Below are 25,165 nucleotides of genomic sequence, written 5' to 3'. Positions count from 1 at the left end.
AGCTGAGCTCTCCCAAGAAGGGAGAAGCTATGGTTCAGCCTGGGTTGAGCCTGCCCCACTAGTGGGGTTCCCCTGACTGCCACTGTCAAAACTAAGGCCACTTCTGAATGAGAGCATCCATGGAAGTTTAAGGTGCTGTAACTTATGTGCATTCACTTCACATCTTTATAGTGACACCATGTAGACAAATACTTAATAAGGGAAAGCAAGGAGGGGAAAGCTTCTGTTAATTCATTTAGCTTTAACTGGTTTTCCATGACACCTACACAAATGGGGTGCGGAGGGGGGCTACAGATATTTAGATGCACGTACCTTTGATGGCAAAGAAGCAATGTTAGCCACAGAATAGTATCAGAATTGTCAAACTATGAATAATGATTCATTTAACATCTGTCAGCATTCTAGTTTGTGGTCCATGTTAAGAAAATGTGGTTTAACTAGTAAGGTAAATAAATGAATTAGCTATCCTGTTGTAAAAACATAGTGGAGACATAAGGCACTTTAGTTTCTCCCAAAGACACAGTAGATGAGATCTGAACTATGCCTACTATCCAACCAATGCTCAGGAGTAACTGGATAATTCATTTTAAAAATATCCTTGATTTTTGGCAGTACAGAATGGTAAATGTGTCAATGAAGAACATTACTGAAATGTATTATAATAATATGTAGTACAGGTAAAAGGTTATGAAATTAAAATATGCCATTAAAAGTATAAACTCAGTAGAAAAATAAACATCTATGCATACAACCCGTGAAGTAATAAAGTGTACACTTCAGTGTGTGCAAGATGGGGAAGTCTTCCATTAGAAAGGAAATGGGTATCATGGTACTGGAAATTCGAAATGATACTGAATGTTATAGGAATGTACAACTGTTTCAGGTATATGGATTACTTGGGCGAGGTTAGAGCAGAAGTATGAATCTGGTGCTGGTGTGAGCCTATAGCAGGTAAAGTAACAGTAAAAAGAACAGGAGTATTTGTGGTACCTTAGAGACTAACAAATTTATTTCAGCATAAGCTTTTGTGGGCTACAGCCCACTTCTTCAGATGCATCTGAAATCTCTTAAGGTGCCACAAGTACTGTTCTTTTTGCAGATACAGACTAACACAGCTGCTACTTTGAAATCTAAAGTAACAGTGAAATTTTGCCTTGGAGAAGGATTTCATACGAGATAACGCCCACCCTGTGGTTACCGTCCTGCCCGTAGGCCCCTCGCCTTCCCCTGCCTCCTCCAGCTGTTTAACTCCCAGTGCTCAATCACTTTCCCCCTCGACAGATTCTGCGCGTCGCTCCCCTCCGTTTAGCCCCCGGCCCGAGCAGCAGCGAAGACGGTCATTAGGACTGAGGCCTGGCTTCCCCAGATGGTATCACGCATGCTCAGTAACAGCCGCGAGACAGACAAAGTGCGTCAGGCGGCTGAGCGCAGCCCCAACGTGAGATCAGACCGGCCCTGCGCTTCACACCGCTCTGGGCGCCGACATCTCGCTGAGTGTTGGGACGACGCACAGGGCAGGGACCCGTGGGCAGCGGCTAGTCCCGCTTCCTACTGGGGAAGTCCCAGGGACGGCCAGCCCGCCGTCTAACGCGAAACTTCCTGGGGGCGGGGCTGTATTCACGACAGCTAAGGGCTGCGGAATTTAGTTGCTCTCCCTGCCTCAACTGCGCATCTTTGCGGCAGTTCCAGACCCGGCCGTAAAGCCGCGCGGGTCGCAGACGTAGCGCGCGCGCCAAACTCGGCCCGCGAAACGAATCCGCTAGTCGCGCGGCGCTACCGAGGTGCCAGCGGCGGGATGGGGCTGCTGGAGCAGTGCGAGGCGGCGTTCGGCGCCGCCGACCTCTATCAAGTGCTGGGCGTCAGACGGGAGGCCTCGGGGGATGAGATCCGCCGCGGCTACCACAGGGTCTCGCTGCGGGTCCATCCGGACCGCGCGGCCCCAGACCGCAAGGAGGAGGCGACCCGGCACTTCCAGGTGAGCTCGCGGTGGTGAAGGGAAGAGAGACGCCCCCCGGGCCGAGCACCCCTGCCGCCTCCCCAGGAGTGGGCACCGCTATTGGCCCCTGTTGTGCTGATAGCCGCTTTGTGTAAGCGCTCGGGCTCCGCGCCTGTGGAGCTGCAGGGCCACGGCTGCTTGTGAGCAGCGTCTTGACTCCCCCGCAGCGAAGGCTGCGTCCCGTGGCTGTCCAGTGGGAGGGGGCGGGCCGCTGCACGGAGACTCGCTGCAGAGGGTGACGGTTGTTTCCTCAGTTCCTAGGCAAGGTGTATGCGGTACTGAGTGACCAGGACCAGCGGGCGCTGTATGACGAGCAGGGGATTGTAGATGAGGAGTCAGACGTTCTGAGCCAGGACCGCGACTGGGAGGAATACTGGAGACTGCTCTTCAAGAAGGTAGGGGCTGTTGCAGTGAAGGGCTAATGACCTAGGGGAATCCTTAGCTCTGCTACTGAGTGAGTCCCAGATCTAGTGCTCCTGGAAGAGAGGATGTGTCTGGAATTGCTAGATAATGATCTCTACATCTGGTGCATGCTCTAAAAGTGCTGTGGCCCTGGTTAAGGGGAACTTGTTTTCTTTCCAGCTATCTACCATATCTGCCCTAGTGTTGTACTGTCCTAGGCAGTTGCTAATTCTGTTGCTCTACCATTCTCTCACTAGAAGGGAAAACCTATAATGGCAGCAGGCCGTAAAAGAGACCCAGTTTGGGAATATTTTAATGAAGTTCCTCTACCTGTGGGTAAGACAGGCATGCGTGCAAAATGCAAACAGTGCAACAAAGAAATGCAAGGCTTGGTTGCACGAATGAAACAACATCATGAGAAGTGTTCCTTCTCAGGAGGAAGTTACATTGAAGATGATGAAAGGAACATGTCTGACCATGCAGGATCTTCAGGTTGGTAAACTTTTTAAATTCATACTTCTTTCTTACGGACTGCCTGTCTTCCTTCTGGACTATTCTTGAATTCTTACGTTTGAGAGTTGTTACTCTATGGTACTATCATTTTAGATGCAGTTGTGATAAAGAAATAGCTGAAATAGGCAGATCTTCCTTTTATAATTTCACCTTTAAAGTAGTACTGAGTGTCAGTGAATGCAACGAGTAATACTAAATGAGCAGTATGGTAATAATAATTAAATAACTGTATTGACTTACTTTGTTTAGGAGAATCCATCCTCAACATACAGGATTCTGAAGACTATCCACCTTCAAGATCACCATCATTTTCTATAGTTTCAGAGTTATCTGTCAATGATAGTGTTTCAGTCACATCATGTATGTCACATAGCCACAGTATATCACCTGTAGCAAAAAGAAAAAAAAATCTCCATCACCTAGAAACAACTGTAGATAAGTTTGTGATAAGAACCAGCAGATTACAAAAAGAGGTAATTGATGAAAAAATTGCCCGGTTTGTTTATGCAACAAATTCTCCTTTCCATACGATTGAGAACCCACACTTCATTAACATGGTTCAGTCATTAAGACCAGGATACAGTCCACCCAACAGAGCAGATGTTGCAGGCAAATTGCTGGATAAAGTGTATGAAAGAGAAATTGAGCAGTGTGCAAAAGGTCTAGAGGGTGAAATTGTTAACTTGAGTCTTGATGGGTGGAGCAATGTCCACAATGATCCTGTTGTATGTGCTTGTGTGACAACAGAAGAAGGGAATGTCTTCCTTACAGAAACAATTGATACATCAGGAAATGCACACACAGCAGAATACTTACAAGAAGTAGTAGGAAAAGCTATAACAAACTGTGAAAACAAATTCAAATGTCTAGTACGCAGCTTGGTCACAGACAATGTTGCAAATGTATCCAAGATGAGAAGAAATTTAGAAGAGAGTCCCAAGCTAATAACATACGGTTGCAGTGCTCATTTGATGCACCTCCTAGCCAAAGACTTCGGTATTCCAGAAATAAAGGCTAATGTTGTTGAAATTGCAAAATACTTCCGCAACAACCACTTTGCATCAGCTGCTCTGAAAAAAGTGGGAGGGACCAAGCTAACTCTCCCACAAGACGTGCGATGGAACTCAGTAGTGGACTGTTTTGAGCACTATATCAAGAACTGGCCTAATCTGATGACAGTTTGTGAACAAAATAGTGAAAAAATAGACGGCACTGTCACAGCCAAAGTTCTCAACATTGGGCTTAAGAGAAATGTTCAACATATGCTGAGTACCCTGAAGCCTATTTCTGTAGCCTTGAACAAAATACAAGGAAATAGCTGTTTTATTGCTGACGCTGTTGAAATTTGGAAGGAACTGAGTGAGATCTTAAAAAGAGAGATATGCAATGACAGAGTTAAATTACAAGCATTAAAAAAACGAATGGGACAAGCACTATCTCCAGCTCATTTTCTTGCAAATATTCTCAATACTCGGTACCAGGGTCAAACCTTAACTGCTGAAGAAGAGGAGTTGGCTATGACATGGACATCCAGCAATCATCCCTCCATAATGCCAACTATAATAAACTTCAGAGCTAAGGGTGAACCATTCAAGAAATATATGTTTGCTGATGATGTTTTAAAGAGAGTCACACCAGTGAACTGGTGGAAGTCACTTAAGCACTTGGATTCAGAGACTGTTGAAGTGATAATCTCACTTTTAACAGCAGTAGCGTCTTCTGCCGGTGTAGAAAGAATATTTTCTTCTTTTGGATTAAGTCATTCCAAATTGAGAAATCATTTGGGACCTGAAAAAGCAGGAAAGCTTGTTTTTCTTTTCCAGATTATGAACAAACAGGAAAAGGAAGCTGAAGACGACTGAGTTAGCTACAGAAGCCAGTATTTTAAGTTTCTCATGTCAACCTCATAGTCAATTTTAATTTATTTATTTAAAAAAAAGTATTCTTTGACTATTTAGTTAAAAACAATTTTAACAAAAACAAACCTGATTTTAAAAAACTTGAATGTTTAACTAAATTCAAAAATTTATATGTTTGTTTTGTTAAAATATTTTGTTTGCCATTGAAGAAAAAAATCCAGAATACAGAATGTTGTTGTTTTTAGTTAAAACAATTTAAATGTCTGTCTGGTGATATTCTCCTCCTAATACAGCATGTCAAGAAAATCCTCCAAATATTAATGATTAACCTGTTGAATTGGAGATAGTTCACCTCCCAATGACTTCATAAATATCTGCTTCAATTACCTTTGGTAAATGAAATAACCAAACAATCATTCGTTTTCTGATATAGTTGTAATACTAATCTGAAAAGTTTTCAAAATAAATCACTTTAAAAATGTATAGTGTGTGTACCTTCTAAAAATGAAACTTACATCGATCTCTGAGTTGTGAAGAATGTGTATTAAGGTTATAACAACCAACAAGAATGCACTTTTATGCAGAATTTCATGCTTAAATCGAGTCTTCCTGACTCATGATTTAAATCAAATCCACCCTGCTCTAGCTGAATTAAAACATGTCACTGATCAGTTGGGTAGATGTTCATCTATAGCAACAAGATGCTTCAGGTGTAAACCAAGAGCAAAAGTGATGGTTAGGGACCTAGAAGAAGATAGTGGGCAGAAAAATTTCCATTGGCTCTACATAGACTCACTAGATTGCCTTCATCAAGGTTCAGTCAATAGTGGCTTACAGCAATGAGTTTATAGTGTACTTTGATCAGATTTGGGGCAATCTCAAACTGCAGTGGTGTCAAAGGAGAGGACCAATACATGGTCTTCTCTCAGGCGTCCTTGATGATACTAGTTATTTCAATGGGCTTTTATCATGAGATGCTGATGATTCAAAAGTCAGTTAGCCTGGAGGCTGATGCTCTTAAAATAATGTAGTTACTAAATGATAAAGTTCAATCTTGGTATCTCTTCTCCAACTTGAATGTGTAGCTGCTTTTAAGGGGAGCAGTGGGGGCAAAAAATCTGGCTTCAAGACTCAGCTTGACAAGTTTATGGAGGGGATGGTGTGATTGGAGTGCCTACAATGGCATGTGGCCCATTGGCGACTGCCAGTTGCAAAAATCCCCAATGGCCAGAGATGGGACGCTAGATGGATAGGGCTCTGAGTTACTACAGATAGTTCTTTCCCAGGTATCTGCCTGGTGGGTCTTGCCCACATGCTTAGGGTCTAACTGAAACCCATATTTGGGGTCAGGAAGGAATTTTATGCCGGGTCAGATTGGCAGAGACCCTGGGGGTTTTCACCTTCCTCTGCAGCATGGGACATGGGTCACTTGCAGGTTTAAACTAGTGTAAATGGTGAATTCTCTGTAATTTTAAATCTTTAATGATTTGAGGACTTCAGTAACTCAGCCAGAAATTATGGGTCTATTACAGAAGTGGGTGGATGAGGTCCTGTGACCTGCAAAGTGCAGGAGATCAGACTAAAATAAAGTATGTATTACTTGGTAAGAATAACCAGGCTGGACTCACAGCTCAGGCTGTCTTCTGGGGTGGAAACTCCAGTTTTGAGCCTGGTGGCTGGCTGATAACTTGGGGTGGGAGGGAAGCTGTGAGCCCAGGTTGGGCTCAATTTCACAGCATGGAGCCTACCAGCAGTGAAATTGTCATTTTTGTCAGTTTCAGGGCTCCAGATGTGAGCCCCAGCACTGCTGCTCTGAGTCCAGGCAGCCATGAAACTGACAAGAATGACAGCCAAGAACCAATGTAAGTAACACAGTATCTACCCAGGGGTGGGCAAACTACAGCCTGCAGGCCGGACCCGGCTCACGAACTATTTTAAGTCAGACTGTGAGCTCCCACTGGGGCGCCGGGTCAGGGGCCGCACTACGCAGCTCAGCCCTGCTCCGGCGCTCCAGCCGGGGCGCTGGGTTGGGGGCCGTACCACACGGCTCCCGGAAGCCGCGGCATGGCCCTGCTCCGAGGGTCGGGAGCTGCTCCATGCATAGGAGCCGGAGAAGGGACATGCCAGTGCTTCTAGGAGCTGCTTGAGATAAGCACCGCTCGGAGCCTGCACCCCATAGCCTCTCCCCACGCCCCTGCCCCAGCCCTGATCCCCCTCCCACTCTCCAAACCCCCCAATCCCAGCATAGAGCAGCCTCCTGCATCCCAAACCTTTCAGCCCCACCCCAGAGCCCATACCCCCAGCTGGAACATGCACCCCTGCCCCAGCCCTGATCCCCTCTGAACCCTCAGTCCCAGCCCAGAGCACCCTCCTATACCCCGAACTCCTCATCCCTAGCCCCACCCCAGAGACTGCATCACAACCTCAATTTTGTGAGCATTCATGGCCTGACATACAATTTCTATTTCCCGATGTGACTCTCAGGCTAAAAAGGTTTGCCCACCCCGGTCTACACGGACACTGCATCGCCCTAACCTCGTGGAGGTGCAGTTATTATGTCGGTGTAGCAGGCCAGTTACTTCAGCGGAAGCATCATTCTAGTGTAGACGCAGACATAATTAGGTCGATGTCAGCTGCCTTACATGGACCTAACTCTGTAGTGTAGACCAAGCCTCAGTACCTTAGGGTATGTCTATACTTAAATTGCTACAGCAGCAGAGCTGCAGCACTTCAGTGTAGATCGCATTCCACAAGAGTAACGAGGGCCTCCTTGACATGCCTTAAGCATATGCCCATTGTAGAAATTTGCAGAGCTTCTACATGGACATTATGCATTACACCTAGCATTCCAATAGGATGCTCAGTTTATTAGAGCCTCCATGTCCCACTTCCTTCAGATGACAGTACTGCTTTTCAAATTGTCCTATGAGTTTGAATGGGTAGAGTCCTTCCTGAAGAACTCCCATTACTGGTGAATAACCTTCATTTCCCTTTTTAGAATAATTTTAACATCAAATTTTGGGTTGGAAAACTTGAATGTGTATCTAAATTTCTTTTCTAATCTGACGTTGAGAATTTGCCTTTTGTGGTAAATAAATCTTGTAATTCATGATGTTTTAACTTAATTTTTAAAATTTCAGATCACCATAAAAGATATTGAAGACTTTGAAAAGAAGTACAAAGGTTCAGAAGAAGAGCTGGCTGATGTTAAAGCAGCATATGAAGATTTCAAGGGAGACATAGACAAAATTATGGAATCTGTGCTGTGTGTTGATTATACAGATGAGCCAAGAATAAGGAAGATCATACAACAAGCCATTGACTCTGGAGAAGTTCCATCCTACAAAGTCTTTGTAAAAGAGTCTAAGCAAAAAATGAATGCAAGGAAAAGGAGGGTATGTTACTGCACATGCAAGGGGTTAAAGGGGGAAATTATTGAATATTTACACTTGGCAGGAAGTAGTCTTTTCAAATCTTCCTTTATGTACAAATTCTCTCCCCATTGGAAAAACATAGGATGAGTTTTATAAAGAAAGAACTGAGACACCATCATGAGTTGCTGGACTTAAAGTTTGAATCTAAGTCTAGAAACTTTCTATTTTGTCTTTTCAACAGTAACTAAGGCTTTGTCTACACTAGCACTTTTGTTGGCAAAACTTCTGTCAGTCAGGGGTGTGGAAAAAAACCGAACCCCTCTGACTGACATAAGTTTCATTGACAAAAGTGCCAGTGTGGACAGCACTTTGTTGGCAGGAGATGTTCTCCTGCCGATATAACTATTGCCACTCCTTAGGGGTGGTTTAATTATGCCGGAAGGAGAGCTTTCTCCCACCGGCATAGAGTGGCTACACAGGAGACCTTACAGCGGTGCAGCCTTACATATAAACATAGCCTTAGTTTTTCAAATGTCATGTCTTTTAATTGCAGTCAGTTTGCTGCTAAGGGTTTCAGTACAATAATAGGCACTTATATATTACTTTCTACTTGCATTTCATTTGTTTGAATACCATACCTACTTTGCTAACAGCTTATCAAAGTTCAAAATATTGGAGCAGATCAGTGTCTCTTGACCCAAATCTAGAGGGACAGTGTTAGGCCAAAAAACTGACTTCTGGAATCCTACTGTATATTTATTCTTTATACCAGACAGTGCATGCAGCAATTTTATTGATAGTCGAATGATAAAAGTTAAAATTCAGATGTGAAGAAGCAAAAACATAGCAGGATTTCCTAATAGCGGAACCAGTATTGGACATTTGTTTAATGCAGACAACACTTTAAGGCCAAACAACTTTGAACAAATAACTTTTTCCACTAGAGTTTTTTTGCTACTTTGCTCCTCTGTTTTGTATTTAGACACAAAAGGAAGTATTCAATAACTGTTGTAATAAAACTTTGGTCAAATAACATGCTGTTTGTTTTCGTCTAAGCAGCTAGTTACTATTTCAGGCTCAAGAAGAAGCTAAAGAGGCAGAAAAGACCAGAGAAGAACTCGGTCTTGGTGATGGGGAAGATGACTTGAAAGCACTAATTCAAGTAAGCTTTGAGGATCTCTGTAGAGAAGGCATTTTTATGTCTTTGACTTCAGATAGTTGTTACCTTTTGGTGCCCAAGTGCCAGTAGGCTAATATGGTTGCAGATCATTGCATATTGGAAAAAATCTACTGGAGATTAGAATGAGTCCTATTGTTGAATGTTATGCCTTTCATTTAGTCTTCAGAAGGCTCTGATTAACACTGAATATGATACAAAATTTTATTTAATAAATTCACTTGGATAACCTGGTTCACAGTAGTTATACTTATTCTGGTCCCAAATAAACCATGAAAGTTTAGATTGGGAACCTAGGAATTGTTATATAGGTCTGTCTCATCTTACGCTGGGGTTACGTTCCGCAGTCAGCGCCTAAAGCGAAAATCACATAGTCAAAATTACATTGAGTGTAATGGCGGGCGGAATCGCCCACACTACAGAAACAGTATTTAAATTGTTATTTTTCTCTTTTTTGTTTTTTGTTTTGTTTTTGCCAACCACGTAAAGCTGAAATCGCGCATGTTAAATGCACCTAAGATGCGGCAGACCTGTACTGAATAGACACCACAATAAAGGAACCATTGATGTGTTTGCAGTCCCTGATGGGTGTAGACACGAATGTTCTTCATTAGCTTTGTACTTTACTCTCTGAAAGATTCCACAGGTTGTGTGGTGGTAGTCTGCCCTGAGGTCTCTATCCTGTTGGGTACCATAAGGATCTAGTCTGTCACTCCTTATTTAATGTGCATGTGAGACCACTCATTACTGAGATGTTGAAGTGTTCTCATACTGATAACATCCAGCTTTATATAGGTAGCTTGTCCATCCCAGATCGTGTTGTGAAGTAGGCAAATTTGGGCCATGAATAAGGGCAAGAAAGCTGAGTTTGAATCCTGAGAATATTAGCGATTGGAAGACGCAACTTGTAGTTAGCAAAGATGTTATAATTTCCTCTGATTACAAATGAAGGCCAGACATCCTCAGAGGTCACATCTTGAGGGATGTAGTTAGATTCTCAGCTGTTTTTAAAGGACAAAAGAGCATCTGCAACCAAGTTGGCTTTTTACTATCCATGTCTGGCCAGGAGGCTACATCTTTTTTTTTTTTTTCTGAGGTGGACCATGCTGCTCTGATCTGTGCTTCTGTCACCTGTAGGTAGGACAACTGCAGTGCATTCTACTTGAGTTTACACTTCACATTTATTTAAAATCTGAAGCTATGAAGAATATAGTAACTTGATAGTTAGGTGAAGGGTCTTCCTGTGAACACATTATATCAATACTCCAAGAGCTTTAGTGGCTGCTTAGTGTTTTCTAGGTGGAAGTTTAAGGTATTGGTTTTTACCTATAAAGTTCTGTGGCTGCTTCTCAGAAGTGCTGAGCAGCCACTAGTCCATTGAAATCAAGGAGAACTGCATGCTCAGCCCCTTTGAAAAGCAAGCTATAAGCGACCTGAGATTTTTCTGTTTGAGGAATTGCGTTACTCCCCATGACATACTGTCACAGTTGAGGCTGGTGGAGGTGCCTGAGTTTGACTTTGAGCTCCCTCTGTATATATGAGGGAGCTTCTGACAAAGGGTGTTGCATGAAGAACCCTTGACTTTGGAATTCACTGCATCTGTTCTCCCCGCCTTGATCTGAAATAGCCTGAATCTGCGGATCTTCCCCATATCCAGCAAGGTCCATCTGAGTAGGCATTTAGAAAACACTGAGGTGGCTACAGGAGGGATGGTTTGCTTTGGAAGGGGATGTGAAGATGTTAGTTTGAATTATGCTTGCTGATATGTTTGTAGGGGTGGCGGAGGAAATGTACTGCTGTTTAGGTTATATTTTTGAATTGTAACTACTTTAGTTAATGGCAAGGGAGCCTCCTATGAGTTTCTTATGCTGTATTTGTATAAACAAATTAGATACCTAGATCATTTCTCCTTCCCAGAATATAATTCTGGTCTGTTACCTCCTTCCAGGAACCCACCCCCATTGTCAATCAGTTAATATTTTTGTTGCCCTTTTCTAGCCTTTATCTTGACATTTATTTTTAGATACTAGATTAAGGTGGACCATAGATTTTTACATAATTATATTACATCTTCCATATTCGCTTAGTACATCTCAACATCTTATTTAACTATACAGATTATTCTAATGAAGTTGGATCTCACAATGACTTTTTGGTAAACAGATTTCTCATTCATTTTATAGAGCAGAAATAAAGATAGAAAAAAAGAAATAGATGACTTTCTGGCTCAAATGGAAGCAAAGTATGGAAACAATTCCAAAAAAGGAGGAAAGAAAACAGCACCCAAGAAGGCAAAGAAATAGTTATCTATTGACTTTCTAGCCTTTATGTCAATCCACAAATGAACACCTAAGTTCCAGTGAATCTCTGCAACCTTCCTGACTTCCAGTGTAGAGCACATGCGCATCAATTCATTGTGGCTGGGAAGATATGATAGCAAGTGAGATGAAAACAAACTTTTTGGTGACACTATTTTAAATCTTCTCCTAAATTTTAGTTAGGATTAAATAGGTTATTGGATTACCATTGTGCTCCAGATAAGGGTTGTAAATGTACTATTTGGGATCTATATGTCTGTCAAAATTTGAATTGTGTAAGCACATCAGAACCCAACTAGTGAGACTGTTGGTGGCAAAACAATGTAATTTAACAGGATTGATAGTCTTAAAAATGTTGGTCTATGTGGCATGTTACCTGAATATCTTATTTTCTAGTTCTGTTCATGCTTACCAGTTTCCTCTGTAATATCCTGTTGCTCTTCTTATGGTCTTTGCACTTCTGTTCAGCAGGGCAAGAGTTTTTCAATATTTGTGGTTTTATTAAAGATATTTTTGAAAGCTAGCTTAAATAAAAATGTTTTTGCAAAACCGCAGTACTCTTGTTTTTTCAACCCCATGTTTTTGCAAGTGTTTTTATAGATGTCTAAAATAGAACAGTAATAATGAAATTGACTGTCTGTTCAAACACCTGATGTTGAATTGCCTAACATTAAGTAATACTGCATGATATTACAGCATCTGACAGAAAACCAACCATTCAAGCAAAATGATGGACATATAGTCCCACAATGGCATGCGGTTATGTTGACATTTGTCCTGCAAGAGGCCTGTTACAAGTTCATTATTTCCATAATGAAGCCCTCTTTCTGTAAGTTGTATGAAAGTTCTCATAGAACTGGTCTATTGTAAAAATACAAGTAATTTAAGCAACTTCATTTAGATTTTTTTCTTATGAAGTAATAGTCCTGTAGTAAGTCTAGTAATAATAATATAAAGGCAGCAGAAATTCATGTAATATGCCTTGGTATAAATTGGAGGGACAGTTAATTTTAAAAAATGCATTAGCTGAAAGAAACTGTATTTAGACACAGCCTTATTTTATTTTGTGAAACCTGTTTTTGTAGGCCTTTTTAGTAGTCAGGTGCTGAACATTTGCAACTTGAAGCTAATGGAAGTTACAGGTACTCATCAGTTTCTAAGATCACTCCCTGAATTTAAGGTTGACTAGAACTGTATTGAAACGATTGAGTTTTTTGAGAATTATATTTCATGCTTAGTGTTACCTCATTGCTTTTAACAGTTATTACCCTGAAGCTGACAGACGAACTATATTAAATCATTAAGTAACTGTGATTAGGTGCAAAACAAATCTTACCAAACAAAAGCATTCAGTAGTGCAAACTTTTGACATCTGTTGACCCCTTTCTATCATGCACAGGAATTGTATCTGTAATGAGATTGAATTTTGGTAAAAAGTCTCCAGAGCTGGTCTCAGGCTATGAACTACGTGTACCTTTAGTTAGGGGCCATAATACCATCGAAGCTGCATTTGTCTTGTGTGTGTTAATAGGGTATCACAAACAGAGGAGTTGCAGAGAAAAATATTTTGGTCCCTAACACAAGTGTTGCCATATGGCCTGATTTGAACTACTTTGACAGTTTTAATTTAGATAATTTTCATTTCCTTAAAGGAAGGAACCTTTGTAGTGACCAAGATGAGTAGACTGTGTGGATTCAGTTATAAAGAGATACTTGGTCAGTCAACTGTTACAGCCCACTTAGTGCCTTGGAAAAGACAGTGATTGCCTTTAAATATCATGTTTAAGTTAATGCTTTTAGCTAATTCAATGGTGCTTTGGTATGTTATGTATCATTCTGTCTGTCTAACCATCTGAGATAAGATCACTAAATCTTAGGGAAGGGAACCCCCCATGCCTGTTAGGGATTGTTCTGTGTTGTACAGCACCTAGCACAATGGGGTCATGGTCTGACTGGCTCCTAGGCACCACAGGAATACAAATAAGTCTCTTGTCTACACTATTCTTTCATTTTTCTGAACAGAGAATGGTTGAACCAAGACAACCGGAGGGGGTTGGACTGCTTTTCCATGAACAGGAATTTTTGAGGTGAGGTCTTTGCATCAGAAGGGGAGGGAGGAAAATCTGAGTAAAAAAGTTGCTAAAAGGCACAAAGTGGTGGGTGAAATTTGTAACCTGTTTTTTGGTGAGAGAGAGAGGACTAAATCGCTGCATCTGCTAACAGACTAGGATTGTAAAGGATATTTTTTCCTCTTGTCTGAGCAAGATGACTTCAAGTAGTAATGGGACTTATGTGGCCACTAAAGAGCAAATGTGCCCTGGGACAGTCATTTCAATCTCTCTTCATGAAGCTTGTATCATGTATGTACTTTCAGTCGGCAACAGTGAAGCCATTTAACAAAACACATTTACAAACTGTTCCTCAATATTTTCAAATTACAAATGAACAAATGAAGTTTAGAAAAGGTTCTTTTTAATTGCATATAAAAGGTGACAATTTGTTTATTAAAGAATCAGTTCTCTCAAAGTAACTGTCTTCACATTGTAGCAGAATAACTTTTGTTCAAAAATAACAGGTTACTCTCAATTTATGACTATACATATATTTGCAGTCTGGCACTTACTGTTAATAGTAAGACCTGAAGCTAATTGTAGTTAAACTGAATTACAGGTTAGCTGCTTTACTGTGAAATTGTTGCATTTAATGTATAAGCTATATTTAAGTCTTAATGGTAACTGTTTCTAATATATCCCAGTATGTCTATCTTACAAAAGCAGAATGTGTCTGTGCCTAAGAAAGCTCTCATATATGACTGAAATGGTGAATGATGCTGGTGCACAGAAACACTTCTTTAGTCACTCTAATTTGTTTCAAAATGGAGACAGATTCATCTGCTGAAATTACTTAACAAAATATTTAATCAAGAAGAATATTTAAAGGATTCTCTTACTTTGAGTAGTGTGTGGGAATAATTTTTCAGCAAAATGATTGCTTTTGTCCCTTGAGGTCACTTGCCTGAGTCACTGGGGGAGAGGTATTAGTTTATAATACAGGAAAGGACATGCTACAGTTAAGACTGCAAGTTAAAATTAGCAAATGTGGAAGCATAAGCTTTCATCTTTATTTGCTACCTTATTTTATGCAACTGTTGTATCTGGTGTTCTCACCACAGGATCCACCGTTTGTCCAAAGTACCTGAACACCACAGTTGTACAAGCAGCATTATATGCAATAAATCTACTCACTTTTGATAGAGAAATCATGCCAAAAATATCAATGTGTAGTAATTAAGATTTTTTTTTAAATCCTTTAATATATAGTAAATAGATTGTGAAAGACTATTGCACTTTTCACAGCAAAGTTAGCCCTTAGGCAACTGTTCCAGTAGTGCCACTGCTGCAGTAACGGGAAGCAAAGAGTCCTGAGCCAATAGTCCTTTTTAATATGAAAAATATTAGCAATAGTTTAGTGGAAAATTTTGGTAGACTTTTAGGATACAAGCTTTAGTGTTCACCAGAATAGCAGAACGTGGTCTACAGGAAGAAAACTGAAATGTGCTGAGTACCCTATAGTCTTTGGCAGCTGCTTTTTTAAAATATAACATACAAAAATAAGATCCTTCGTGAAGATGTTCTTAAATTCTTCTGTAAACAAGTTTGATATTGCTGAGATTCAACACTGTTTCATGAGCGTCCAGATGTGCTCAATGCATCATGGTGAGAGTTCATTACTCATAGTCCTTGTCTGCTTCTTGTAACTGATCCACCTCTGCTGTGAGCTCTTACAGAACCATGTAGCTGAAGACCTACTACATAAAGATTAGGTAAAACATGCATTTTAGTATATGCTAGAAGTCTTAAATACCAAAAACATTTATATCAACATTTTCAATGTTAAAATACACTTTCCTTTTATTTATTTATTAGCAATTGCATTATCTTCATTTTAAAAACCAAGACTGATTATGTACAATAATCTTAAAATATTTCTTTTATGAAACTTTCTGGAGGTAAGAAAGGTATAAGAACATAAGAATGGCCATACTGGGTCAGACCAGAGGTCCATCCAGCCCAGTATCCTGTCTACTGACAGTGGCCAATGCCAGGTGCGAGTGAACCTAACAGGTAATGATCAAGTGATCTCTCTCCTGCCATCCATCTCCACCCTCTGATAAACAGAGGCCAGGGACACCATTCCTTACCCATCCTGGCTAATAGCCATTAATGGACTTAATCTCCATGAATTTAGTTCTCTTTTAAACCCTGTTATTGTCCTAGCCTTCACAACCTCCTCAGGCAAGGAGTTCCACATTGTGTGCTGTGTGAAGAACAACTTCCTTTTATTTGTGTTAAACCTGCTGCCCATTAATTTCATTTGGTGGCCCCTAGTTCTTATATTATGGGAACAAGTAAATAATTTTTCCTTATTCACTTTCTCCACACCACTCATGATTTTATATACCTCTATCATAGCCTCCCTTAGTCTCCTCTTTTCCAAGCTGAAAAGTCCTAGTCTCTTTAATCTCTCCTCATATGGGATCCATTCCAAACCAGTAATCATTGTAGTTGCCCTTCTCTGAACCTTTTCTAATGCCAGTATATCCTTTTTGAGATGAGACCACATCTGTATGCAGTATTCAAGCTGTGGGCGAACCATGGATTTATATAAGGGCAATAAGATATTCTCCGTCTTATTCTTTATCCCTTTGTAATGATTCCTAACATCGTGTTTGCTTTTTTTGACTGCTACTGCACACTGCGTAGACGTCTTCAGAGAATTATCCATGATGACTCCAAGATCTCTTTCCTGATTAGTTGTAGCTAAATTAGCCCCCATCATATTGTATGTATAGTTGGGGTTATTTTTTCCAATGTACATTACTTTACATTTATCCACATTAAATTTCATTTGCCATTTTGTTGCTCAATTACTTAGTTTTGTGAGATCTTTTTGAAGTTCTTCAGTCTGCTTTGATCTTAATTATCTTGAGCAGTTTAGTATCCTCTGCAAACTTTGTCACCTCACTGTTTACCCCTTTCTCCAGATTATTTGTGGATAAGTTGAATAGGATTGGTCCTCTGACTGACCCTGGGGGAACACAACTAGTTACCCCTCTCCATTCTGAAAATGTACCATTTATTCTTACCCTTTGTTCCCTGTCTTAGCCAGTTCTCAGTCCATGAAAGGATCTTCTTCTTATCCCATGACAACTTAATTTACATAAGAGCCTTTAGTGACAGACTTTGTCAAAAGCTTTCTGGAAATCTAAGTACGCTATGTCCACTGGATCTCTCTTGTCCACATGTTTGTTAACCCCTTCAAAGAACTCTAATAGATTAGTAAGACATGATTTCCCTTTACAGAAACCACGTTGATTTTTGCCCAACAATTTATGTCCTATGTGTCTGACAATTTTATTCTTTACTATTGTTTCAACTAATCTGCCCGGTACTGATGTTAGACTTACTGGTCTGTAATTGCCGGGATCACCTCTAGAGCCCTTTTTAAATATTGGTGTTACATTAGCTATCTTCCAGTCAGTGGGTACAGAAGCCGATTTAAAAGGACAGGTTACAAACCATAGTTAATAGTTCCGCAATTTCACATCTGAGTGAATGCTATCTGGTCCCAGTGACTTGCTGTTAAGTTTATCAATTAATTCCAAAACCTCTTCTAGTGACACTTCAATCTGCGACAATTCCTCAGATTTGTCACCTACAAAGGACAGCTCAGGTTTGGGAATCTCCCCAACATCCTCAGCCATGAAGACTGAAGCAAAGAATTCATTTAGTTTCTCTGCAATGACTTGTCTTTAAATGCTCCTTTTGTATCTCGATCAGCCAGGGGCCCCACTGGTTGTTTAGCAGGCTTCCTGCTTCTGATGTAGTTAGCCAAAAACTCAAAAGGTGGCAATAAAATGTTTAACTGTTCTTCAGACTCCTTTTTGGCATTTATTACATTTTTACACTTAATTTGGCAGTGTTTATGCTCCTTTCTATTTAACTTGGTTGAAAGTAGCTGCTGTATTATTGTGGACTGCTCTGTGACAGGATCCATTAAAGAAGTTTTGTACCAAGAATACTTGAAATTCCAGTGCTTGTGAGAAGTACCAGCATGAATACAGGAGAGTAATAGTTAGTATCCTAAAAAATCATGATTTTTAAGACAGTTTCTTCTTTTGGTCTGTCTTCTAAGCATAGTAGGCAATACTCCCTTTGGCTATGGATGTTTCAGCTTGAAAAATCAGTGTGAAGTGTACATAAAACATACACACAATTCAGGCACCTCTTTCCTTCCACTCAGACATGCCCTTGAGCGCTCTCCAGCCTGGCCCTTATTCAGATACTCTAATGGGGGTGGGGTTAAGTACTTAGGCTCCTGATCTGTGCTGTATACCAAGTCTGGCAGCAATGGGAGAGGAGGAGTTGAGGGGAGCTTGGCCTGAGAAGGGACTGATTCCCTGGAGGCTTGGTGGGGAGGGAGAAACACATGCATGCTTGTGCCCTATGCCTTGTCTACATGGCAAGTTTTCTGTGCAGCAAGCCGGGGTAAGATTCTACATCATAGCAGTTGGTCATATCACATAGTAATGTCCTAAGGAGTATAAAGTCCTGGATGTTGGCTTGACGTACTATTACTTGAAGTGCACTGTATCAATATCCACACACGGTGTCACTGCATGGCAAGCTGGTGCACTGTAGCTTCGCAACCTGGCTTGCCGCACAGTAACTTGCTATTTAAAGTGTATAATACTCTCCCTCCATCCCAGTCCAGAATAAAGTAGGGGAAATAACATGAGCTGCTGCTAGGTAGGGCATGTCAGTGTGCATTTCATTCCTGGAGAATTTATATGCCAGACCCTTCCCTTTGCTATCCCTTCTTGGGCTGGTTTCTGCTGTGCTCACTAGCTGAGTGAGTGGCTGCTTCATTGAACTATATTGCACTGATTCTGATGATTGGAACATTATGCCTTATTAGAGTTAACACCACAAATCATGGGACTCAAGAATTTCACCAGAAAGGGACAACCTGTAAGAGCTTTCTAATAGTACAACAGACAGTAACAGTTCAATTCTCCACCCCCCATTTTTCCCCCGACCATGTGCTTCAACACTGAGCTGAAGGAATCACCAGATGCTCTCCATAACTGTTCAATCATTGACAAGGATACCAGCCACAGTTGCCAACTCTCACACAGTAAATAAGCACCCTGACTTTCACAATAAGCCAAAAATCAAACTAATCCCATTTCAAAACAAGGCCAAAACAAACCAATCCCTACAAACCCCAACCCTCTACTGACTAATCCCCCCAGTGTGCACTCTGGGACTATGATGGGCCTGCTGTGCATCCCTGACTCCCTTCCCACTTGCCCCTGCTTGCCAGAAGCCGATCAAAAAAAAAGAAGCAACAAGCTACTAGCCAACAAGCAATTCATAAGCCAATTAAGCCAAAAACAAGCCTACTTCCTGCGTTTTTTTCGTGGGTTTGGCATGTCTGATACCAGCTGAGATAATAAATACCATCCTAACACCTATCCACTAGAAATCTGACAGACCATCAACTATCAGATACAAATGCACCAAGAACATTTAACAGTACTCAAATCTGCTGCCTCATTTCCAACCCAATGGAGGATGATCTCTCTCCTCATCTAAAGAATGACCCAGAGCATGACGGTGAACTAATACAGGAAGAACTAGATATCCCTAACCTGATACCTCTCACTCTTATGTTAACAGAATCTATAGAGTAATAAACATTCCAGTATTAAAATAGATACAGAGAATGGGTTTTGAGTTTGAAGTGACAAGCTTATCCCAATTAAGGATTTACAATCCAGACTATTTTCCAATGTAAACTCCCAGCCATACCTGAAAACAACATAGAAAACAAAACTATAGATTTGGTTAACTGTTTTTTACTGCTGTGTAATTGCATAGTACAATAACTGACACTCTCCCTACAGTAATCCTGAGATCTCTGAAGCAAGAGTTGATGGAGACAAGAGGCCTTCCTCCCTAGATTATTTCTGTGGCAAAAGTGCACTTGTGCGCACACACGGCTTCATGTACCCTGCTGCTAAGTCACAAAATTGTATTGGGGGTTGTATCTGAAGCATATCAGAATGGCTTTATTTTAAAAGTTAAGGATTGTATCATTAGCATTTCCAGAATAGTAGGGCAGTTCGGGCTAGGGAATGCGTACTATCTGCCACTAAGTTCATCCCATCCCCATGCAAAACCTCGTCTACATTTAGAAACTGCACTGGTTTAACTAAAAGTGGATTTTAAATCAACTTAACTAAACTGGTAAAATCCTCTGCACGGTTACTCAACTCAATTTAAACTGTGTGTGTGTATTCAGCTTAAGTGGGTTACAAGTCAAATGAAGCTAAATTGCTATCTGGGGTTTAAACTTATGTAAAAGTATCCCTATAGGGATTTTTGACACTGATTCAACTACACTGACTTTCAGTTAAATCAGCTCAGTTTTTCATATAGGCAAGGCCTTAGTTACACAGAAAGTGAACCAGAACCAATAGAAAAATATAACCTTGAATTTCACATGTATAGTACTTGATCTTTCTTTCTCTTCAGTCAATTTCCATGTATTTTAATAGGATCAAGGTCCACAATGTAAAAAGTCCTTTGAATTATTTGAACTGTTACATATGGCAGGAGCAAAAACCACACATGCCTCATATCTGTGAAACTTTCTATAATAGTAAATCAGAAGTATAAATCAAGTATAAAATAAATTTATTAATAGAGGTTTTCTGTTCATGTTGCAGATATAACTTAAGTCATGTGATACAAAAGCAGCAAATACCCCACATCACACCCATTATTATTTCAGTCAAAATATTGCATGTACCTGTGCCTGCTGATCCTCTACTGGTCCGGGGTTGATTAGCATAATCAATAACTGTGCAAGAACGGCGATACTGTGGATCGGGCTGAAAGATAAGGTGAACTAGTTTTGAATACTTGCAGTAACAGGATTTTTTAAAATGGCAAGTCCCAATACCAAGAACTTTATTAAAACAGAACACTTTTAATGGTGCCCAATAACTCCAGACCTCGTAAGTATAATATATGAGCCTAATATACAAAGATTAATATCTCGAGGTGGTTCTCCCTTAGGTGTGGTGTCTTCTGTCCAATTTAACCTATCTACACCTCTCCCCTCCCCCACCAAAAATCTACTATATATTACTTAAAAGCAGCACTAGCCATTCATTATCATTCTTTCAATTTCTGAAACTACCTATGTTTCAAGCTAGGAAGCCCAAGTGTTCCTACAACCATACATGGAAAACCAAAACCATACATGGAAACCATGAGCTGTGCTGCAGGATTCAATACTCACAAAGCTTAATATAATAAAAAAGTTTAGTTAAAGCTGGGACAAGAAGCCAGCCAAACTGTTCCCCAGTAAATTTTAAAATAAAGAGCTATACAGCAGCATCTGATAATGAAATTGAACTGTAGGGATTTTACAAATAATATGGGGTTGTTCCAGGAAACTTAAGAAAACTATCCTTCAGTTATGCAGGAGGTTGAGTAGACGGCCCAACAAGTCCCTTTAAGTTTACAAAGCAAAGTATTTTTTTCTTCCTCATTACTTCATGACTGTAATCCTCATGAAAGATGCTGGCTTGAAAAGCTCTGAAGATTAAAGTCATATTTAGCTCAAGAGTACAAGCTTCTCCTCAATATACCTCAAACGTGTTCTGGAAGGACCATTTTTAAGGAGAAGAGTGTAGTTCCAATAGCTGAAAATACTGACCATAAAGAGAGCTGGTTGTGGGGAATTTGGAGGCATATACACTTAGCCTCTAGGAACTGGACTGAGTCCACATTGTCATGTCACAGGTGCCAAACAACTTTGTATCTACCAACCTGGGCAGATTTAATTTGGAGATGTAGGAGTTAAAGGTTCTGTACCAATCACTTGAGCCATCCAGTTCTCCATTAAGTATTTATAAATGCTAACTGCTAAAGCAAAAATCTACCAAACAATCTCTCTGGATCTAAATATTATTTGGATACATTTGCCACTTTTTACCCAAAATGCATGTGTTGTATTAGGCCTGGAGAAATGATCAGGTAAGAAAAGCCTCTCCTGTGGCTGCTGATGGTTAATCTCATCTTCCATTGCACTCTGAGCTCGACTGGAATTCCCTCGGGCTTCCTACATCCAAGTACAGGAAAATTAACAATCAGACTATTTTTGATTGTGACTACATTAAAGATAAAATTTTGGAATCAGAGTCTAATCAACTATGAGCATCTTCATAGGAAACAGAAAATGGTTCCTACTTTCACTGGGTCTGAAAAGCACTCAACTTTGTTCCAGTTTGTTGGTCAAAACTCATGAGCTTATTTTTGTATTACAACATTGTATTATCTTATAACTATGAGGAAGAACTTCTCAGAACTTCAGGATAATTTGGATAACAAAAATATAAACCAAAAATAAAAATACAATAAACGTTTCTTGGATTTGCCAATGCAATCTGTTGTGAGATAAATTCAACTTTAACATGTCTCTCGTTTCCAAAGAATATAATTAAATGTGTTTTCATATGACATACAAATTGGCAGGTTACCGTTTGTCTTTGGGATCTCACGGTGTTCAAGTGTTCCACCACGTCTGCAGTACTAATAGGTGGCAGAAGATTATTTCGGCTCAAGGGCATTAAGGACGGTGACAACAGCTGGTCATGTGCAGTAGGACTGGAATCCGCCACCACCAACAACCAAAAATATACATTAATACCAGAGATTATGAGACTGATGTGAGCTAAAGCAAATGAAACAATAAAACTCAGGACAACACATGCAGAATTGTAGTTTAAGATGCTGGGTTGTTGTGTGGAAAGTATAAGAGAACTGGGCTTTAAGGGCGAGCATCGCACTGGAATAAACTTGAAATTATTTTTGAAAAGTTACAAAATGGTCTTAGCCAGTAATTTTCTTGTATTCCCTTGTTAGTAAGCTTGCGACTGCTCTTCATGCATTTTGTCAATGTATCCCTTGGGAAGGCAAACCTTCCAGACACTCTGGTCCAGTCAATGGTCAAAATAACAGCGATCTCAGCAGTTTCACTCAGCAGTCTTCACAACCCTAAGCAAGGTCATGGGAAAGGTAACAGCAGCCCAGCTCCAGCAGCACATAATTACTTATCGCTAGATCCCTCCCAGATAGGTTTCAGGCCTAGCTATGACACTGAGACAGCACTGTTATTCTTTCAGATAATGTTATGCCATGAACAGCGGTAAGACATCTGTGCTAGTTCTACTGTATTTATCTAATGCCCTCAATATGGCTAACCACAAGATATTGCTATCCCATCTATGGACTATAGCAGGAGTTGATGGCACTGCTCTCACAGTGTTCTACTCATTCCTCTTGACTACATCTGAGGGCTGTGATGGGCAACTGCTCTTACCAAAAGCTCCTATCTGTGAAATCCCACATGCCTCAATACTGTCCCCTCTCCTCTTCAATATCTATGAGAGAGACCATGAGATGGTTGTGATAGTATGGGCTCAAATGTCAGCAACATGCTGATAAGGCACAACTACACATATCATTTGCACCTGAAGCAGATGCCATCTTCTAGCTACCTCATTGTATGGAAGAAATAAGCACCTGGATGGATAGAGTCAGTAAACACTGACTCAGATTCAAGTAAGATAAATGTTGGTGAGCAACGAGGAACTTTTGGCAGATTTTGCATAATCTGTATCAATTTCTTCTGTTAAGGTTTCTGTCCATTGTCTAGGAGGTAGGCCATCTTGGCTCTGCACTGTATCTAGATATCCAAGCTGTGGCAGCAGCCAGAAACACCTTCTGGATCTATGTCTTTGTAGTCTCAAGGATAGACTACTGTAATACTCTCTATGTGGGGCTGAGAATGGAAAATATACAGAGGCTGCAGCTGGTTTGGAATGTGGAACCCCATCTCCTAAGCAGAACAGATAGACAAGAACATGTAAATGAGAATCCTGTACTAACTCCCCCTTTAATACTGGATCCAATTAAAAGTCCTGATCTTTATCTTCAAAACCTAAATAGGACTGCCTTTTCCTCCACATCATCCTTGAAATACTGTGCTCAACATGTACTAAGTAGTTGTTGGTACCCAAGATGAAGCTCATTGGTACTGGAGTCCTGGCATTCTTGGGAAAGGGCACCCTGCTATGGAACTCTACCACAGTGCATAAGGATGATGTCATGTTTTGCCTCTTTTATTGCACAATACAAGATGCAGATGTTTACACTGCCTTTTTCTTAATAAACACTCTGTCACTTTGCCCAGAAAGCCCAAAAAGGGGAGGAAAGAAATCAATAACAGATCAATGATACCCCAGAATGGAGAAGAGAAGTGTGTCCTAACAGGACCATGTTGAAACTTTATGTTCCTCTCTCGAGTGGCTAGATACCACTGTGTTTGGCAAAATATACAAACAAATATAGATGCTGCTGAAATGTGTGTTTTAAGCAAGAGATTCTCCCACACAGCTCTGTTTCTCATCCTGCTTGTCTATGAAATCACTAACTGTGATCTCACAAATTCAACTTTATGACTTCATTACAGGAACAAAAAGGAAGATGTAAAAGGCTTGTTAAGAGCAAATCCTTTTTTTAAGAAGGTGAACTCGGAAGCTTTCTACCCAACAAAAGGCAAGTTCAGTATTTATATTACAAAGTTGATGGAATCAATGACATCTAAAACAAGACAGGGAACAGCATTCCCTGGCTTCTCTGAAGTCTGAGTGATAATTTATTAGCACCTATTGCAGAAAAGACACAAAATTTAAGTCTAGACAAGTAAACAAAAGGGAAATGATTTTTAACTATTCAGTTTTAAAATTTATTTAATTGTGATATTTAAATCTACATAATATTTGTGTTAATATGAGAGTTTAAGGAATAACTACAAATGTGCAAACAAAAGTAGAAAGTTGTAAAATAGATATTCTGCTTTGAAAATACTGCAATTTATAGATGAATAGAGTCCACATATGATACGGTTACCATATGTCCTCTTTTTCCCGGACATGTCCGGCTTTTCGGCACTCAAACCCCCGTCCGGGGGGAATTGCCAAAAAGCCGAACATGTCCGGGAAAATGGCGGCTCTGNACCCTGTGCCCCCTGCCGGCGCTTCCCCTCCCGGGCAGAGGCTCTGCTCCTCCCCTGACTCTTCAGCTCTGTTTAAGAGCCGAGCTGCCCCAGCGCTACCGGCTTCAGGCAGCCCCTATGCCTCCGGACCCTGTGCCGCCAGAGCCCGGGAGGGGAAGTGCCCGGCCGGCAGCTGGGGTCCGGAGGCAAGGGGGCTGCCTGAAGCCCATAGCGCTCGGGCAGCTCGGCTCTTAAACAGAGCCGAAGAGTCAGGGGAGGAGCAGAGCCGCCATTTTCCCGGACATGTTCGGCTTTTTGGCAATTCCCCCCGGACGGGGGTTTGAGTGCCGAAAAGCCGGACATGTCCGGGAAAAAGAGGACGTATGGTAACC

The 25,165-nt window shown here is 40.8% G+C and overlaps 2 protein-coding genes across 5 annotated transcripts in view; one reads left to right on the top strand and one right to left on the bottom strand.

Annotated features, from left to right (window-relative positions):
- Positions 1–1,414: 1,414 nt before the first annotated feature.
- Positions 1,415–12,190, top strand: DNAJC9 (DnaJ heat shock protein family (Hsp40) member C9). Of its 2 annotated transcripts, XM_034777040.1 has the most exons (6): positions 1,415–1,975; positions 2,251–2,391; positions 7,911–8,165; positions 9,220–9,306; positions 10,418–10,458; positions 11,505–12,190. In XM_034777040.1, the coding sequence occupies exons 1-6, from the start codon at positions 1,796–1,798 to the stop codon at positions 11,533–11,535; spliced, it is 735 nt and encodes a 244-aa protein (XP_034632931.1). In that variant the 5' UTR covers positions 1,415–1,795; the 3' UTR covers positions 11,536–12,190. The 2 variants fall into 2 exon arrangements, with proteins under 2 accessions (XP_034632931.1, XP_034632930.1); XM_034777039.1 differs by lacking the exon at positions 10,418–10,458 and having other exon boundaries at positions 1,421–1,975.
- A 1,897-nt stretch (positions 12,191–14,087) lies between these two features.
- FAM149B1 (family with sequence similarity 149 member B1) overlaps positions 14,088–25,165 on the bottom strand; it is a 24,763-nt gene continuing 13,685 nt past the window's right edge. For 2 of the 3 annotated variants that reach the window (XM_034777931.1, XM_034777932.1), the window contains 4 exons: positions 22,255–22,381; positions 21,711–21,836; positions 20,517–20,598; positions 14,089–15,447 (listed from right to left, as the gene is read on the bottom strand). In XM_034777931.1, coding sequence (XP_034633822.1) covers positions 15,371–15,447; positions 20,517–20,598; positions 21,711–21,836; positions 22,255–22,381 — 412 coding nt within the window. In that variant the 3' untranslated portion in view covers positions 14,089–15,370. Of the gene's footprint in view, positions 15,448–20,516; positions 20,599–21,710; positions 21,837–22,254; positions 22,382–25,165 lie in introns of all 3 variants that reach the window. The other variant, XM_034777933.1, reaches the window with a different exon arrangement.

The sequence above is a fragment of the Trachemys scripta genome, chromosome 7, assembly GCF_013100865.1.
Source record: "Trachemys scripta elegans isolate TJP31775 chromosome 7, CAS_Tse_1.0, whole genome shotgun sequence".
Taxonomy (NCBI): domain Eukaryota; kingdom Metazoa; phylum Chordata; order Testudines; family Emydidae; genus Trachemys; species Trachemys scripta.
This window is presented reverse-complemented; position numbering and strand designations above follow the sequence as displayed.